Source organism: Hypanus sabinus, unplaced genomic scaffold (genome assembly GCF_030144855.1).
Source record: "Hypanus sabinus isolate sHypSab1 unplaced genomic scaffold, sHypSab1.hap1 scaffold_503, whole genome shotgun sequence".
NCBI classification, from domain to species: domain Eukaryota; kingdom Metazoa; phylum Chordata; class Chondrichthyes; order Myliobatiformes; family Dasyatidae; genus Hypanus; species Hypanus sabinus.
The window spans coordinates 327505-347634 of NW_026781370.1; the positions used below are offsets into that span (position 1 = coordinate 327505).

Consider the following 20130-nt stretch of genomic DNA (forward strand, 5'->3'; position numbering starts at 1 on the left):
GTGTTACAGAGCCCCAGAGTCCAGGACAGCTGTCTCCGTCATGGGCTGCGAGTGCAGATTGGGAAGGGGGAGGGTGTGTCAGTGACACGGGTTTCTACATCCTCCTGTGAGGTATAAATGTCCTTACAGTGAATTCGGATATGCTGGCATATCGGGAGTCTGAAAGGGAAAGGGAATCAGGAAGGGGCTCAGGACAGAGTTTTAACAGAAGAACATGTTCAGGGGTAAAGGGGTACAGGAGCTGTCTAATAGATCATTTTATTTATTTATTTTTTGTTTGTGTGTACTCACAGAAGGTGACTGAGGAAGAAGCTTGTTGACGGAGGATACCCAGAGGCGAGCAGGTCAGGCACAGAATCAGGAATTGAATTGAATTGACTTTATTTCATACATTCATGAGGAGTATGTCTCCATCTAAATGTGCAAAGTGCAATCATAGTAATTTATAAGAGTTTATAATAATTAAAACAGACAATGTAATATAGAGTACATTCAAGTCAGCGTCAGTTCATCAGTCTGATGGCCTGGTGAAAGAAGCTGTCCCAGAGCCTGTTGGTCCTGGCTTTTATGCTGTTATGGTGGTAGCAGCTGGAATAGAGTGACAGAGATGTTATTTCCTATGTCACGGGTATAGACAGTCGTCTCAAGTGAGGAGCTTGTGTGGAGATGCAGCTTCCCTGGAGGTGGAGGAAAGAGGACACACCAACAGGTGGAACCAGCTGTGGGAAGACATGGTTTGTCAGGTCTGACGATGAGCTGAATGTACCATAACCTTCAGACTGAATCAGAAAACCATTCTAAGGGTATTTGAAATGTCAGAAGCAGGGGAGATGTGATCACATATGCAGAGGGCAGGGATTGTGTCTACAGAACCTCAGTGAAATGGTTCAAGTGCAGGATTGAAAGCACAGTGTTTGGTGCGGGATTTAATCACTGATTGTGACACTGTGAGAGGGTTAGTTTTGCTGTAAGGCAGCAACATTAATGGAAGACACAGGAACTTCATCAATTGCCAGTTATTTAGCAGAAGTGACCAATCTGAATGCTACCTTGACAGAAACAGATACTTCCAATGGTGACAAAGGGGTTCAGTCTGGATTATTTCAGGTTGGAGAGGGGTGTGGAGTTTTGAAATCAATAATTTACCATGTCCGGAGTGGCGGATCACACAGATCAGAAACAGGCCTTTGGCCGGCCATACCTGTTCTGACCATCCACTCACTGTCTACACTGGTCCCATTTATCAGCACTTGGTTCACAGCCGACTGTACCTCGGCAGTTTCAATGCTCATCCTCTTCGTAAATGTTGTGAAGGGACCTGCCTCCACCACAACCCCGGGCAGTGAGTTCCAGATTTCAGCTGCCCTCTGAGTGAGAAATCTCCTCCTCCGATCCCTCTAAACCTCTTCATCCTCTGCTTAAATCCATGCCCTCTGATCTGTGACATCTCTGTCCCAGGATCGTGGCCGATATGGGCATCAGTGAGTTCTTTCATACGGTTCAGCATGGTAAGTTGCTGTCGAAAGTTAGATCACACGGGGTCCAGGGAGAGCTGGTTAACTGGATGCACAGATGTCTTGATGGTAGGAAGCAGAGAGTGATGGTGGGAGGCTGTTTATTGGACTCGAGGCCCGAACCCAGTGAGGTTCCCCAGGGTTACACCCCATTGCTCTCATTATTCATTGATATTTAATTATATTTGCATTTGCATAGTTGGTTGAATTCTGTGCTCTACTTGATCTTTCATTGATCATGTTACTATTCTAAAGATTTGCTAAGTATTCTTGTAGGAAAAACTATCTCAGGGTTTTATGTGGTATCTGACTATATAAAAGTTAAGTACTCTGATAATAAAATTTACTTTGAACATCAACCATTGCTACTTGTCATCTGGATCAGTAATCTGGTTAAGAATATACAGGATATGGAGAGTAGGTTTGCAGCAAGTTAAAACAATTAATTTTTCTCAAAAAATATTAAGTATAAACACTCCGCTCTGTTTCCCTCTCCACACTCAACCACCCTTCCCTTTACTGTCTTCCCTCTCTGCCCCGTCCACCCTCTCATCCTGACATTTCACATAAGTTCCGTGTGAATGTGAATTATTTTCAGGGAATCTGAAGTGGAATTCTTCACTTTGGTGAAGAGGTTGGTGAGAGTGTGGAATGAGCTGCCAGTGGAAGTGGAGGATGTGGGTTTGATTTAGAAACTAAAGACGGATTTGGGTGAGGACGTGGGTGGGAGGTGTATGGAGGCTCTGATGCAGGTAGCTGGAAATGGACAGTAACAACAAAAACAGGTCAGCATTGACTAGAAGGGCTGATAGGCCTGATTCATTGCAGCTTGGCTCTGTGATTCTAATAATATTGTGATTTGTAATTTCCACAGTTAGTACATTGCTACTAATGTCTGAACCCAGAAATTTGCCCAAACAAGAATTGAAAGACTCTTGGCTGGCTAAAAAAAGTGTCTGCAAGCTGTGATACTTGCCAAAAGGGGTGCTACTGAAAATGTAGGGCGCCCAAACATTTCCTTCTGGCCCTTTTCCTTTTTTTGTTATTTTGAAACTGTAATAGATTGAAATAAAAATGTAATCTTGCTTAAATATTAAAGAAATGTGTCATCTCTAACTTTATGCCTTTTGTAAATCAGGTCGTCTTTTACTCGCTGATCTATTCACATTAGCAGAACTTTTGACAGGGGGTCAAAAGCAAGGAAAATCATTGGGAAAATCAGATCGCTGCTGGAAGAGTGGATTGGGAAAATCAGTTCTGCACTGGATCTCAAGAGAGAGAATTTCTAGAATGTCTATGAGATGGCTTTTGAGAACAGCTTGTTGTTGAGCCCACTAGAGGATCAGCTGTACTGGATTGGGTATTGTGTGATGAAACAGAGGTAATTAGAGAGATGGAAGTGAAGGAACCCTTAGTGATGACAACATGATTGAGTACACTGTGAAATTTGAGAAAGAGAAGCCAAAATCAGATGTGTCAGTATTTCAGTGGAGTAAAGGAAATTACAGTAGCATGAGAGAGGAACTGGCCAAGGTTGACTGGAAAGGGACACTAGCAGGGAGGACGGCAGAGCAGCAGTGGCTGGAGTTTATGCGAGAAGTGAGGAAAGTGCAAGACAGATATATTCCAAAGAAAACTAAGTTTTCGAATGGATGAAGGATGTAACCGTGGCTGACAAGAGAAGTCAAAGCCAAAGTAAAAGCAAAGCAGAGGGCATACAAGGAAGCAAAACTTAGTGTGAAGACAGAGGACTGGGAAGTTTTTTTAAAAACTTACGAAAGAAAAGTATGGTCATTAATAGAGAAAAGAAGAACTATGAAAGAAAGATAGCAAATAATATCAAAAAGGATACTAAAATCTTTTTCAAGTATATAAGGAGTAAAAAACAGGTGAGGTAGATATAGGACCGAAAGAAAATGATGTTGGAGAAATTGTAAATGGAGATAAGGATATGGCGGAGGAACTGAACTGACTCCATGCGTGTATATGCAATTATGATAAGAAATACAGACCATAAAACTTAAATGACAAGCTGGCTCAGAAAAATAAATCATCACTCTGGATGAAAACATTAACCAGTGAAATGTGTATGACCCTCCATGGGAGACATCCCAATGATCTGAGCAGACGAGGTGGTGACAAGGAAGCATCGAGCACCTGACTGAGAGTTGGAGACTTCTTCCCAGAAACAGAGGAGTTCCTTGCGGAAATACAGGACGAGGTGGGTAACAAAAGTAAAACAAATCGAAACTTCATGAAATACAAACAAACAAAGCAGTAAGTGCAGAAAAGGCCAAGAGAAACCAGACACAGTCCAACACATTCTAGGATCCTGCAGCAGTTTAACTCAATCTGATTACTTACGCAGGTACAATCAAGTGGCAAATATCTTTCACCAAAATCTTGCTTTAAAATACAAACTCATGAATGCCCTCCATCACCTCATGAAAACACCATAAATTCAAGCCTGATCCAGTTTTAGAGCCAAAATCTTGCAAATTATATGATCATCAATACATTATTTCAGATAGGTCAATCCATCTGGTTATAATATTACAGGATAAACAAGCAGGAATAACTTCCCCAATAGATAAAACCATTCCTAACACACATGTTCCTCAACCAGTGGAACCAGTAGTGTTTGTGTCGTCAGTCAGATAACCTAATTACTTTCTCTGTCAATCTGCTTCCAAATGTCATTCGTTGACATGCCCTGTTGCTGAATCCCCTCTCCTCATCATACGTTCTTACCCCGAACATCGTCCAGGGCCCCAAATTCTGCTCCGTGCAGACCTCCCTCTGGTTTCTGACCCAGCTTCATTGAAAATCCAATTGATGACTTCCCACTCTGCTTTCAGTCTTTAGAGGACAGTGGTGTTCGCTAACAACATTTTAGAAGTGGGGAAAGTGACCCATAATGTGGACATGAGTCATGATTAAGGAGGTTAACTCCCAATGTCATTCTTCCTCAGCCCAGAGATTAGAGGGGCAAAGAACATCTCAGACAGATGTGCAGTCAGCTCGACTTCTTCAGTCTGCAAGAAATTCAAGGGAAACATATTCACCCACAGAGTGATGACTATTTGGACCTCATCCCAGGGAGAGTGAGAGGTGAACAACAGGGGAGGATTTGAAAGATCTGTTGTGGAACAGAATCACTGGCAGGGTTCAGCCGGCCTGAGTTGACTCTCTACTGTACACTAGATGTGTTATAAATTCACTAAGTAACAGAGACAGTGCTTAAGATAGAACTGATTCATTTGTCACAGATCTAGTCCCATTAAAGGTGAATATGCAGCAGAAGAAACTCCTCCCATGCCCAGTGACCAGGGTGCAGAACTGGGTGTGGTGAGCAGCAGCAATAATTGCAGAGTTCAACACTTAAAATCACTCTCAAAATAGCATTCAGCAATGGTGATGGACAAATATCCAGCATGAAGCTTATTGAAACTTTCTCCCCTGTGTGAACCTGGTAGTGTGTTGTAAGTGTAACACACTGTAAGGTTTCACTGCTAATGTAATGACCTCTTTGTAATGTTTCACTGCTGAGGTAGTGGTTTCTCTGCAGCAGCAATGTTTAGGATACAACTAGAGATAGCAGGGTTTTGGAGTGCTGGGCTATCCAATGACAGAAATGTTCTTTCTTGTGAGTCTGAATGAGAGAATTTCATGGGCTTTTGCTGTGGAGAGATGAGAAACCACAAATGGGGAGAGTGGGCCCTTTTTTTTTACTTTACTAACCCTTTAGTCAAAGTAAGAATTATGAATCACATCTTGTGTACTGTTTGTTATTTTGGGGTATTGATTTGTAACAGGGGACGCGGCGCAGCATCCACACACATTTGGCCGAGCTAGGGGGCTATCACCCCCTATATTAAGCTACTAGCCGGAGTAAGAGTTACATAAGGATAGATGACTGAGTGAATACATTCCCACATTAACAGGAGGTTAACGGTCTCTCTCCAGTGTGAACTGACTGGTGTGTCAGTAGGCGAGATGACCGAGTGAATCCCTTCCCACAGTCTGAGCAGGTGAATGGCCTCTCACCTGTGTGAATTCGCTCATGTACCTTCAATTGAGATGATTGAGTGAATCCCTTCCCACAGAATATGCAGGTGAACGGCCTCTCCTCAGTGTGAACTGACTGGTGTGCTTGTAGGCCAGCTAACTGTGTGAATCCCTTCCCACAGTCTGAGCAGGTGAATGGCCTCTCCCCAGTGTGTACTCGCTGATGTACCTTCAATTGAGATGACCGAGTGAATCCCTTCCCACAGTCTGAGCAGTTGAATGGCCTCTCCCCAGTGTGAACTAAATGGTGTGCTTGTAGAGTAGCTAACTGAGTGAACCCCTTCCCACAGTCTGAGCAAGTGAACGGCCTCTCCCCAGTGTGAACTCGCTGATGGACTTTCAGTTGAGATGACGAAGTGAATCCCTTTCCACAGTCCAAGCAGGTGAATGGCCTCTCCCCAGTGTGAACTCGCTGATGTACCTTCAGTTGAGATGACCGAGTGAATCCCTTCCCACAGTGTGAGCAGGTGAATGGCCACTCTCCAGTGTGAACTGACTGGTGTGTCAGTAGGCAAGATGATAGAGTGAATCCCTTCCCACAGACTGAGCAGGTGAATGGCCTCTCGCCAGTGTGAACTGAATGGTGTGCTTGCAGGCTAGATAACTGTGTGAATCCCTTACCACAGTCTGAGCAGTTGAACGGCCTCTCGCCAGTGTGAACTGACTGGTGTGCTTGCAGGCCAGATAACTGTGTGAATCCCTTCCCACAGTCTGAGCAGGTGAATGGCCTCTCCCCAGTGTGAACTCGCTGATGTACCTTCAGTTGAGATGACAAAGGGAATCCCTTCCCACAGTTTGAGCAGGTGAATGGCCTCTCTCCAGAGTGAACTGACTGATGTACCTTCAGTTGAGATGACCGAATGAACCCCTTCCCACATTCTAAGCATTTGAACGGCCACTCTCCAGTGTGAATTGACTGGTGTGCTTGTAGGTTAGCTAACTGTGTGAATCCCTTCCCACAGTCTGAGCAGGTGAATGGCCTCTCCCCAGTGTGAACTTGCTGATGTACTTTCAGTTTAGATGATGAATTGAATCCCTTCCCACAGTCTAAGCAAGAGAACGGTCTCTCCCCAGTGTGAACTGACTGGTGTGCTTGTAGGTTAGCTAACTGTGTGAATCCCTTTCCACAGTCTGAGCAGTTGAACGGCCTCTCCCCAGTGTGAACTCGCTGATGTACCTTCAGTTGAGATGACGAAGTGAATCCCTTCCCACAGTCTGAGCAGGTGAATGGCCTCTCCCCAGTGTGAACAGACTGGTGTGCTTGTAGGCCAGCTAATTGTGTGAATCCCTTCCCACAGTCTGAGCAGGTGAATGGCCTCTCCCCAGTGTGAATTCGCTGATGTACCTTCAGTTGGGATGAGTAGGTGAATCCTTTCCCACAGTCCGAGCAGGTGAAAGGCCGCTCCTCAGTGTGAACTCGCTGGTGATCCATGAAGTCAGATGACCGAGTGAATCCTTCCCCACAAATTCAGCAGATGACCAGCCTCTGCCCAGTGTGAACTGATTGGTGTGTCCACAGGTGGGAAGACGACTGAATCCCTTCTCACTCACAGAACAGGTGAATGGCCTTGTCCAGTGTGAACTTGCTGATGTACATTCAGTTGAGAAGACCCACTGAATCCATTCTCACAGTCTGAGCAAATGAACGGCCTCTCCCCGTGTAAAATTTCCGCTTTGCCAGTCGGTCAGATGACCAAGTGAATCCCTCCCCACAGCCTGAGCAGGAAGGATGATCGAGTGAATCCCTTGCTCCACTTCTTAAATATCTGGACAGAGACAGCAAAATTGGCATGTTGTGTTTGAAATTCCCGTAGATAAATTCCTTGTTTTTAGCCTGTAAAAAGATTTACAAAATCCATCAATGTGTGTGGGGCAACTTTTCATATGAGATCACTTGAGTTGTCAAGGTGTGATCTGGCAACACACTCTTACAGTGAAGTTCAACCCAAGTTGGAGAGAGAAATCATCTTCTAACTGGGCACAGTGCTGGTACCTGGAATGACCATCAAACTCTCTGATGCTCTTCCTGTCTCTATAAGAATGGGGCATCTCTCCCAACTCCAATCTGTGACCTGGCTCAGTTTGACTCTCGCCATTGGTATTGCTCCCTCTTCCCACTGAGCAGCACGGGCTCCTGGCCCCGCAGTAACTGAAATACTCTCACACAAATAGCCTGCAGTGCATTCCACGCACCCACCACTCTCTGGGTAAAAATCTTACCCCTGACATCCTTTCGGTATCTATTTCTAAGCACCATAAAACTATGCCCCTTCGTGTTAGCCATTTCAGCCCTGGGAATAAACCTCTACCTATCCACATGATCAATGCCCCTCATCATCCTATACACGTAAAAAAGGCTCTAAACATAAACAAGGACATTATACATAGCTTTGGGAAATTGTCAGAAGTATTCAAGATTATGAGGTTATAGGGTAAATGCAAGCAGCTTTTTCCACTGAGGTTGGGTGGGACGACAACCAGAGGTCATGGGTAAGTGGGAAAGGTGAAAATTTAATGGGAACATATGGAAAAGCTCTTTACTGAAATGGTCGTGAGAGTGTGCAATGACATGTCAGCACAAGTGGTGAATACGAGCTCGGTTTCACCATTTCAAAGAGGTTTTGATGGAAGCCTGGATGGTAGGTGTATGGAGGGCGATGGTCTCGGTGCAGTTAGTTGCAATAGACAGCTTAAATGTTTTTTTGGCATTGACTAGATGGGCCAAATGGCCTGTTTCCATTTTGAACGTCTCCATTATTCTATGACAGAGAAACTGGACAAACTTGTTTGGAAGGGAAAAGGTTGGAGTGACAACGGAGCAGCAATAGCTGGAATTTCTGGGAGCAATTCAGGAGCTGAGTGATCGACATATCCCAAGGAAGTGAAAGCATTGGAAACCAGGAGGACACAACCATAGTTGAATTGAGAAGCTAAAGCCAACATAAAAGCCAAAGAGAGGGCAAACAAAAGAGCAAAATCTATTGGGAAGCGAGAAACCAACAGAAGACAATGAAAATGTTCAGATGAGCTCAGGGCATGGATGATGATTAATGAGTCTTGGTTGCACCCAAAAGTCTGAGGCATTTAAAGGAACAAAATATCCGGGGCTTCAATATAGCCAGAAAGCCAAGATTCCCTGCACCAGTTACGTTTCAACTGTTACACTGTTAGGCACATAAAGTCTCTACACCCTCAAAATTTCACTTCTGAAGGCCTCCCACTTACAAAGTACTCCTTTGTCAGAAAACAGCATGTCCCAATCCACACTTGTCAGATCCTTTCTGATACCATCAAAATTGACCTCTCTCCAATTTAGAATCTCAACCCATGGTCCAGACCTCTCTTTTTTCATCTTTATTTTGAATTTCATGGCATTATGAACACTAATTTCTGTCACCAGCCCTGGTCATTGCCTAACAGCTTATTGCACACTTCTACATCGGGAATTTTACGTACCAATTAAGGGCACATTTGACAAACTCTACCCCATCTAGTCCTTTTACAGTATGGGAGTCCCAGTCAATATATGGAAAGTTAAAATCGCTTACAATCTCAACCTTTGTTTCTTGGCATGGTCTGTGACCGCTCTGCAAATTTGTTCCTCTAAATCCCTCAGACTGTTGGGTGCAACCAAGCCCCTATAATGGCCACAATATCATAATTCCCTGTCCTGAGCTCATCTGGCTTTCCTACGAGGCTTCTTGCATTGTGATATACACAGCTCAGCACATTCATCGCACCATGCTCAACCATTTGATTGCTGACTCTGTCTGAGGTCTGAACAATATCTGACTGGTATCAAGAAAACAAACTCTCCCTCATTATCACAAAAACAAAGGAGCTGATTGTGGAGGACAGGAGGAGTGGAGACACAGATAAGGGCATCACCCTGGGACTAGTGACCAACCGACAGCTTCCCCGGTTTCCGAATCCCCAGTGGTGGGCACTTAATCTGGACTCCACCGCGTTTGAACCCCTTCCGTCAGCGGCCGACCCTCATGTGATTCTGTGCTATGACCCTATGGGGTGCTCATTGAGGAAAGCCAATATTATGCACCCCTCGAGCGAGGGAAGTTCCCAGTCATGGTGATTGGACAGGATTAAGGAAAAGAGGGCAGCACATTACTGGCCGAAGTTCCGGATTTCCTTTTGTGACAGACAGGACTGGTGGCTCCCCGTACCATCGTTAGGGTTTGCCCTGGGTTCAAGTCAAAGAGCCTAGAGTTCATTGCCTTCACCCTGAGGAAACAAGCCTCCAGCACCAAGGGAGACTGGCAAGACTTGGCCGTGGGCCAACTCCGATACTGGAAGGACATTGAGGTGAAGACAGGACATCTGGTAAGACTCTCTTTTAATATTGACTGAACCCAAAGACATTGCACACAATCTCATCTCAATTTCAGACAAAATGAAGTTGACTGCACCAACTGCCCCCCATCCAGATCACCATGAAAGGAGGACAGACTCTCCCATTCATTCCGCAATACCCCCTCTAGCCCAAGGTAACTTTTCTTGAGGATGGAAGCTATTTTGTGGATCCATCAGGAAAATGATATTCTGAATATGCAATAGTGACGGACAGTGAAGTAATTGAACAGGCCTCTTTTGAAGCAGCTGTCTCCGCCCAGAAGGCTGAGCTGTTTGCTCTGACTCGTGCCTGTATCCCAGCAACAGACAACAGTGGGAACGTTTACACAGACTCCCATTATGCATTTGGAATTGTACATGACTACGGGGCTCTCTGGGAACATGGGGATTCCTGACTTCCTCTGGCCACCCCATTAGTAATGCCACCTTTGTAAACAACTTACACACCGTTCTGCAGCTTCCTCGAGCTTTGGCTGTTATTAAATGAGCGGCCCACACCTGCATGTCTGACTAGGTCGCTAAATGCAATGCTTTAGCGGAAGAGACAGCGAAAAGTGCGGCACAATCCTAGTAGTTGTAGTCTCCTCGGGTTCCCATCAGGCAACCCTCTGTGACTTAAGCAGAACACGTTTGCCAGACATGCGGGAGGTACATATTTTTCATGGGGACATCTCTGAGGAGGAGTGCAAATTGTGGTCCCAGATGGGGTGCCAGAAAGAACCAAACTAGCTTTTTGGATTACTCCAAAGGGACAGGTTTGTGTTCCTATACAGTTTTTACCAATATTGGTCGATCATATACATGATTTGACACACCTGAAAGGAGGGAATAGTTGGTAACCTGTACCCTGCACACCAGGTATGACTCCCTTGCCAGGTGGACCTTTTCGTGTCTACAAGTGGATTTTATTGAATTGCCTAGAGTACATTGCTATAGATACTGCTTAGTTATTATAGATGTGTTTAGTAGATGCATTGAAGCTATTCCAATTACCAATAATAATGCTATGTCTGTTGTGAGTTATTATTATGGGAAATAATTCCCAAGTAAGGCCTGCCAGAGATGCTGAGCTCTCACAATGGCCCACACTTTGTGGTGAAAGTAAACAAAGGGGTACCAAACGAACTAGCTATCAAGTAACAATTCCACTGTGTACACCACCCACAGGCCGCTGGCTGAGTGGAAAGAGCCAATGGCACTCTGAAGAGTAAACTGGCCAGACTAACAGCGGAGACTGGACTCACTTGGTTGAAGGTACGACCATTAGCCTGATTCCACATGAGGGTTACCCCACAGGGGAAAACAGGGTTGTCACCAGCTGAAATCATTCATGGACGGCCCATGAAGACACCCTGGGGACTAAGACCTTGTGTACCATTGTTCCCGGAAGTCTACCAGCAAAATTGGATATGTATACCCAAAGGGAAGAGATTGGGAAATATGTATGCCAACTAACCAAACTTTTCCAAGAATTACATTCACAGGTACGACAGGCTTACAAGGAAGAGAACTACCCCACAGAGAGGAGTGACTATCCCACCACAAAACATGGGAATTTTGTCCTAATCAAGAACTGGGATTGAGGAAAACTCTGACCTCAGTGGAGAGGACCATATCAGGTGTTACTGACCACTCCCACGGCTGTGAAACCGAAGGGGCAATCTCGATGGACACATTGAACAGACTGAAAATGTGTTACAGAAGGAACTGAGTAGCAGGGCTCTCTCGGACTGAAGGAAAATGTATTCGTTGATAGTGGTCTTTGCATTTTGACTTATTGCTCAAACAATATTTGTGGCCCCATGTCAACACCTTTCTGTCTCTCTGTCACACCTCTGCCAAACAGGTAGAACTAGGGGCCTGCTGGGTTTGTGCTGCAATTCCACAGCATGGTAAAACTATGGTTCCAATGTCAGTAATCCTGCTCAATCAGAGTGAGGAACTCTAAGCCTGGGATTTCTCAAATAACACCCTGGGAAGTGAGGTGAGGAACTGCGGTCCAGTCAGAGATGACAGTGGCTGTCAGTGTTTTGAGGGATAGTATCTCAAGTTCCCATCAAATGGAACTTCCTACACTGGGAAACATGAATCCTGGTCTTAGTTGCAGCTGCCCAGCAGCAGAGAGAAATAACAGATTGAGTGCTTTTGGATGATTGCTTTTCTCGCCTATGGAGTAGCCAGGAATTCACGAGAGACAATCAATTTACCTACAGCACTTGAGGAGCTGGCCACAACACTGCAGGGGCCCTGACAGAAACACAGTCCCAAGTAACAGAAATATCTACTGAAATGATTGCAATCTGGCAAACAGTCCTACAAAATTGTAAGGCTTTAGACTTTATCCCAGCTGAGAAAGGGGGAACCTGTGCTATTATTGACACAGAATGCTGCACCTATATCCCTGATGAGTCTACTAACGTTACATCCCTCTCCAAGCACACTGCCAAGGTGATTGATAGCATCTAGATAGAAAGTAGGGCATGATTTACACCGGTTCACTGAAGGGTCGAAATGGTGGTCTTTGAAGGTCTGTTCAGTAATACATGGAGCAGGATATTGCATTATGACCTAATAGTTGTCCATATCATTGTTATAAATACTGTTGTACACTGTTTTTTTCCCACTGATAAGTCAATGTTGTACTCATTTGCTTTCGCTGCAAAAAAATCACTGCTTTGTTGATCATGTAATGATCAAAAGGAGGGAATGATAAAATGTGTAAAAGGGTTAACACTTTGTTAAAAAATAGCAACCTGTTTTTCTGAAAGAAACTGCTGATAATCAACAGATGTGCTAAGCCATGCTGAGCCATATTTCTTCTTGAGGGTAGCTAGCTAGGGTTTCAGGATGCTTATCTCCTTGTGCACTCATGTGTAGAGATAGGACAGCTTCAGTCTGTTCTGTGTGTGTAAGCCATTATGACTGTTTTGTACTCTGTCTTTAGGGGCTCCAGCTTGTCATGTAGTAAATAACTTTGGCTCCAACATGTCTTGTGTGGGGGGTAGCTGGACGGATATATCTGTGGTGTAAGGGGTATTGTTAGTCAGTTAGTGGATTGGGCGGGAACAGTCATCGACTGTGCCTGTTTGAGCGACTAACTGAGTAAGCCCGATGCTTCAAATAAAGGGTTTGTACTTATACAGTCTCACAGTGACTTGATCCAGATTCGACTTCCACAGAATGGGAGTGGTTTCAAAGGGCTGGGCTGCTGGAAGCACATCACCAGACCTGGAGTGATTGCAAAGGGGTCTGACAGAGGCATAACTGGTATTTCTGGGCATGTTCAGTCTCACTCCCAACTATTTCCAACCTTCCACTGTACAGGTATGTAATGTCTAAAGAACAGTGTTTCAGTAAATGAGACTCACCAAAATTTCTCCTGACTGAATCACTGTCCCACACACGCCACAAAACGATATGGGATAAGAAGGAGCCATCATTCAATCATGGTAAGACATAAGACACAGGAACAGAATTAGATGATTCGATCCATCTGGTCTGCCCACCATTCAACCAGGGCTGATTTTTATTCCAACACCATATCCTTGCCTTCCTCCTGTAACCCTGTAGCTACTTAACAATCTTTAGTGTATTAATCTCCCTCATAAATATACCCGAACGGCAGCCTCAACCAAACTGTGCGGCAACAGATTCCACACTTCAGACACTTTTTGGCCAAAAGATTTTTCTCAGCTGAATTTTTACAGGAGGCATTTTTATTCTGAGACGGTGCTGTCAGATTACAGACTCTCCGTCTAATGGAAACATCCTCTCCATGTACACTGTATCCAGCTTTTTAGCATTCGGAATGTTTACTTAATCATCCATCGCCCTCACAACCCCCCACCGTCCCTCTGAACTCCATCGAGCACAGGTCCGGAGACGTCAAATGCTCCTCATACATGAAGCCGATCGTTCCTGATATTATTCATGTTAACCTTGTTATCAACACTCCACTTGATCCTCCGTCACAAAGCGGAGGGCGGGGCGGATCTGCGGCACGCAGCCTCACGTGACCTGTTGGTTGGTCTCCCATTTCAACTCTGCGGAAATAGACAGCCTGGGCTCCTGGTTTGGATCGTTCAATGCAGATTAAATGAAGTCGACACATTTTTGCCGAGCCCATATAACTGGAAAATAAATGAGTAACTGGCCTTCAGTTCGGGGCTCACGGACCTCCCTGCTCGGGATCGGTCTCAATACTCACCAACAGGAAAGTGATATCTTCAGCCCGGAGACAGTAATCCAGATCCCCGGCTCCCGGGTATACGAGACGAGAAGCCTTTCTCGATCCCGCAGACTTCAGCACCGAGCGTTAAGGAATACACCGCACGCAGTGAGCATGCGCGAAGTGTGGTACGTCATCAGGAGGGCGGGGCCACAGAAACGGCAGCGCGATGTTGCCCTCCTACGGTTTAATTGGGGGGGGGGGGGGGAGAGGGTAAACTGCATCACGTGACCGGTTTTGGTCTCCCACCCCAGAGAGATCCTGTTACCCGCTACTCTGTGGAAAGAAGCAAACTTGCTGCTCACATCTACTCTCACCTTAAATGTGTTAGACATTTCAACCCCCAGGAAAAATATATCGTTTGTCCACTCTGTCTATTCCTCTCGTAATCTTATAAATGTCCATCCAGTCTCACCCCAGCCTGCGCCACTCCGGAGAAAACAACACAAGTTTGTCCAACCAGGTCGGGCTGCATCCGTCGAAACGAGCAGTCAACGTTTCGGGCCGAGACCCTTCGTCAGTCCTGAGTTCCTCCAGAGTGTGTGTACGTGTTAATTTGACCACAGCATCAACAGTGTACTTTGTGTTCGTCCAATCTCTCGTTATAGCTCATGCCCTCTAATCCAGGCAGGGTCCTGGTAAAACTCTTCCCCGCCCTCTCCAGAGCCCCGACATCCTTCCGAGAATGGGGGCGACCAGAACTGTATGAAACACTCCAGATGTGGGCTAACTAGTTTTATAAAGCTGTGTTACGAACTGTGACGTTTTAGAAACGAACCAGCAGCAATAGAGTTCACACTGGAGTCTGGTTTTGATGGTTAAAACACTATTTATTAGTATTTACTTAAACATAGTAACTTAACGAAAGTTAACAGTGTTAAGTGGATATATGTGTAAATATAATTCCCAGACTATCGAGCCTGAGGAAACAAAGCTTAGAGTCTTGAGATGGTAAAGAAGGAAAGTTCAGTAATCCACGGAATAAATGATGGGAGAGAGATATTTGTGATCCAGAGTGAAATGTAGAGAAAAGGCGGTTACTTCAAAATAACCGTCGACGAAGTTCTTATCCGTTGAATCCGTCCACATACGAGTTATCAGCGAAAATGACCTGTCACAGGAATACCGTCTTCCAGGGGTTACCACACAACATACCCAGGCAAGGGTTAACACAAGATATTCCAAAACCCACTCCTATGGATTATACGAAGTGACAGCCACAGACATTCGTTGTGGTTCCGTGTACCGATGATCAACCCACTCTTGTGCCATAGGAGAGTTCCAAGCCTCAGCTGCGACTAACTGAAGCTATCAGTTTTTCCAGTCTCTCTCTCTCTCTCTCTCTCTCTCTCTCTCTTAGACTGGCCGACTGCCTGTCTGCAGATCGCTCTCTCTCTCTCTTATGGTTCAGTCCACAGTCAGCGCTGTCAGCCTGTGACTGACGTCATAGTCCCGCCTCCTCACGCCGGCGCTCTTAAAGAAACAGTCACAGTACGACCGCAGGCTCGTAACAGCCGCAACACAACTTCCCGACTTTTGAACTCAGTGCTTCAACTAATAATGACAACCATGCCATTTGCCTTCTTAACCACCCGATCAATCTGTGCAGTCTCTTTCAGGGAGCGATGAACTTGGAGTCTAAGATCCCTCTGATCATCACCACTGTTCAGGGTTTTGCATTTAACAGTGTACTGTCGCATACATTCGACCTACTGAGCTGCCAAGATGATCATCACTAATCAAATCTCACTGAGATTTCTCAGGTCCTGTTGAATTTATTGCCAAGTGCACAAGTACGGGAAGGTACAGGTACAGAGAAACACTGACTTGTGGCAGCATCACAGGCAAGTACTTTCAGATGACACACGGAACATAAATTATACGATTCTCTGTCAGTAACAATCTATAAATATGTTTTATGTCATCAACAATATATAAAATACATTGCGTCATGATCACTATTAAAATGTGCATTTTGTGTCAATAACAGACTTGGAAATGTTGAATTTGGTCCCTGTCTCCATTCCTCCTGTATTCCACAACCAGCTCCATTGTTTTTGTCACAATGAGGGAGAGGTTGTTTTCTTGACACCACTGTGTCGGGGTGATGACTTCTTCTCTGTCGGCTGCCTCGTTATTATTTGGGATTCGGTCGATCAATGTAGTGCCGTCAGCAAATCTAATTAGCAGATTGGAACCCGCCACTGCAGCCCCACAGTGCACTATGTAGTGATTGCAAAGCTACGAAATTGCATGTGAATAGCCTCCCCTCCCTCAACTCCACTCTTTCTGCGTCACCAGCAGACTGGGACATCTCACATCTCGCTGCCTCCGCCAGGACATTAAACTGTGAACAACTGTGGTCAGGGACTGATCTCTGGGGTACTCCAAACGCTACCTCCTTCCAGTCTGAAAACGACCCACTCATCCAGACACACACTACCGGCAGTTTAGCCTAATCACCTACTCCTGAGGGTCACTACCATTGCTAACTCTGAGTTTACCACCGTCAAATGCCAGGAGGGACATAATAATCAGAAAGTCTCTAGTCGCAGCCGTGTAAATAAAATGTGATCTCAGTAGGTGTGTGGCGCATGCTCAGAATGCGAAGGAGACAGACAGACTGAGCCAAGTCACAGACTGATGAAGGGGAGGAATGATCCATTTTGATACAGAGAGGGAAGCAGAGAGTTTGATATTGTGCCTGGTGCCGAAACTGCGGTCAGTTTGAAGCTGAAGTATTATTCCTCCAAATTGTTTGGAGCTGTGACAGTGTTTTTATCAGAAGGCACCATGGAGAGTAGATGATCTGAGTTGAAATGCTGTCCTTCCCCTCCTACTGGCCTTGCATGGAGTAGACGTGTTTCTCGAACAGCTTCGTTCGTTTTAAGTTACTGAATCCAATCAGCGTTGATGTCTCGTGCTAAAACTACTGGTAAAAAGAAGCGGATCCTTCTGTGACTGTGGAAGCTATTGCGGAGCTAATTCGGAAAACTCAGAGCGAAACGTCTGAACCACATTCGGATGGGTGTTTAAAGGCTACCACAGAGCTTAAACGGATGGAGATTCTGCTGCAGACTATTCAAAACACGTTGCAGGAACAGACTACTCAGATTCAGGAACATGAGGATGCTGTAACGAGAGTCGATACTAAGACGGATGAGTTGGGGAAGTTCGGAGATAAACAATCGAAAATCGTTGAATCTCTAAGACAATAGATTGCCGCCTTGAGAATAGATCAAGGAGGAACAATATACGAATTGTGGGTCCAGACTCCGCCTGGAATAGACCGGGCACACCGAGCCCCAGTGTTTAAATCCTCTTCTCAACAGGAACCTCGACCTGTGGTCATTGCGTTTCTTGAAATGAAAGTTTACTATAATTCGCCATCTCGTCGGTTAGGTATGATTAGCTTTGATGATGATAAGATAAGGCTGGTCTTTGATTATTTCCCCAAGATATTAATTGGCCGTTTTAAGTTTTAAAAAAGTCATGGCTGTGTTGTATAACAAAGGCTATAAACCTTCACAAAATTACACCGCTCGCGTCAAGACCATTTTGAAAAATGAAATGTTGTCCTTCATCCACTGACATGCCTTTTAATTTTACAACAGTGTAGAAAAGTCAAAGGATCTGTGCAGAGGAATCTCAAACACAACAGCTCGTTAGTTCTGCTGTATCTGTCAGGTCACCATCGCTTGAATGCCGCCGACGCTTGAATGTGGAGGCGGAGATGCTGGAGAAGACAGCGCCCCACTCGCTACAAGGAGAGCACGGGCACGTGTCCATGTCCGTGATCTGATTGGATACATCGCCATGACGTTTATAGCAGTGTGACGTCATGCACTGGCTCTTATTTTGGAAAGGATTCCGTCGGCCATCGCAGATACACCAACAGCTTCGCTCTGGGAAGCGGCCGTTCACCTGCTCCGTGTGTGTGAAGAGACTCATTCAGTTAACCCACCTTGTGATGCTCCGGTGAGTTCACAATAAATAGAGGCCACATTTCTGTCCGGAGTGAGCAAAGAGTTTTACTCAATCATCCCAGCTGCAGCAACACCAGCAACTTCACAACAGGGAGGAAGTTCAAATCAGCTCCGTGTTAAATGTTTAACCATCACGGTGACTGAAGGCTGCTGCAGGTTCATGAGGGACTGTTACTGTCAGATTCTGCAGTTCTTGCGGCTGCTCATCGCACCCAGGACTGAACCCTGGTCACTGAGCATTGGAGGAGTCTGTTCTGCTGATGGTAGCCTTAAACTAGACTGGTGTTTAATATTGTGGATCTGTGAAAGATAAATCCCGTGAAAGATAAATCCTGTATCAAATCCCGTGTCTCGCTTGAGAGGCCACTCAGCCCAGCTGGTCCCTGCCCATATTTCTGTTCCATATCAGTGTATGAAAATCTACCCCCGCCGTTCCCCTCTCACTCTCCCTGAGATGCATCTAGTCACCTCTCCGTGGGATAGGAGATTTCCTTTTAATGTCATAGAATCACAGAAATCTACAACATATTATCGATACTTTGTCCCACAATTTTGTACCGACCATGTAACTTACTCTAGAAATTGCTTAGAATTACCCTACCGCATAGCCATCTATTTTCCTAAGCTCCATGTACCTATCTTAACAGATCCTTTTGTATCCGCCTCTACTACCGTCGCTGGCGGTGCATTCCACACACACGCCATTCTTTGTTTAAAAAACTTAGCTCTGACATGTCCTCTATACCTACTTCCAAGCAGCTTAAACCTATTCGCCCTCGTGTTAGCCGTTTCTGCCCTGGGAAAAAGCCTCTGACTATCCACACGACCAATGCCTCTCATCATCTTATACACCTGCATGAATTTCCTGCATGATTTTCTCCGGGCTGAACAAGACGATGAGCTCACGGTGGTTGTGACGTTCTTCAGGGCTCCGGACGAAGTTGGTTAAACTCCTTCTTCCCCGCTCTTTTCAACGTTTTGGGTCATTTTCACCAATTTTAAAGGATTGTGCCTCAGACAGCTGGGTTGTTGCAATTGTTACGTGCCAGCAGCAATAGATCACTAACGGAGTCTGGTTTCGATGTTAAAACCATTCTCTTCATTAGTATAGTGACGGGGTCCTGAATTACCCCATATGAACTGTGTTTTTGAAAAGAGAGAGGGAGATGATCAACACCGGACACAGAGAGAGGGAGGGAGGGAAGGTGGACAGAGAGAGGAAGACTGCTCGGAGACGGTGTTTTGCTTTCTCTGCAAGCTTGTTGACACTTTTACCAGGACACTGTCAGCTTCTGTGTTCTTACAGAGAGAGAAGGGAGGAACTGTTTGATGGACAGCTGGGGCTCAGCACGATGAGATAAGTAGGAGGTCCGCTGATAGACCTCCAGATACATGGTTTTGGACACTGAATGAGCTTTGTTGTGTCCACAGAAAAAGGTGGGTTTTGGAAGATCGATCCGGAGCATCGATCAGTGGCTCTCGCAGTGTGAAAAGGCTGTGACCGGTGGGGAGTTATTCGTGTGTCCATCCCTCGCCTGGGTTAATAACTCCACCACAGAAGAACGGTATCGTTTGTAGTGTCACAGTCGGTGACTTTCAAAGGATTTCGGAGGACGACGGGACTATCGACGGCGACAGCTTACCCGAAGACTCAAAACTCTCCCTCTCTCTCTCTCCATCACTACCCGACTCAATCCCACGAAATGAACCGAACTTCACTCATCACCGTCAGACGGTATCCATTCACCCCGAGGCGTGAAGAAGCTTGGTTTTCCTATGTCCACACACACACACACACACACACACACACACACACACACACACACACACACACACACACACACACACACACACACACACACACACACACACACACACACAATTATTGCTAACCTGTTTGATATATCTGCATTTATATTGCTGTATAGCGTAGTTACTAATAAAGGGAATGTAGAGAGAAGGCAAT

At 45.4% G+C, this 20130-nt stretch overlaps 1 protein-coding gene across 1 annotated transcript; it reads right to left on the reverse strand.

Moving 5' to 3' along the window:
• Positions 1-370: 370 nt before the first annotated feature.
• Positions 371-6912, reverse strand: LOC132389222 (zinc finger protein 227-like; the record flags this gene model as incomplete). Its single annotated transcript, XM_059961691.1, has 1 exon — positions 371-6912. A coding segment is annotated over one exon (1461 nt), but the record flags the coding sequence as incomplete, so codon positions are not given.
• Between the last annotated feature and the right edge of the window lie 13218 nt (positions 6913-20130).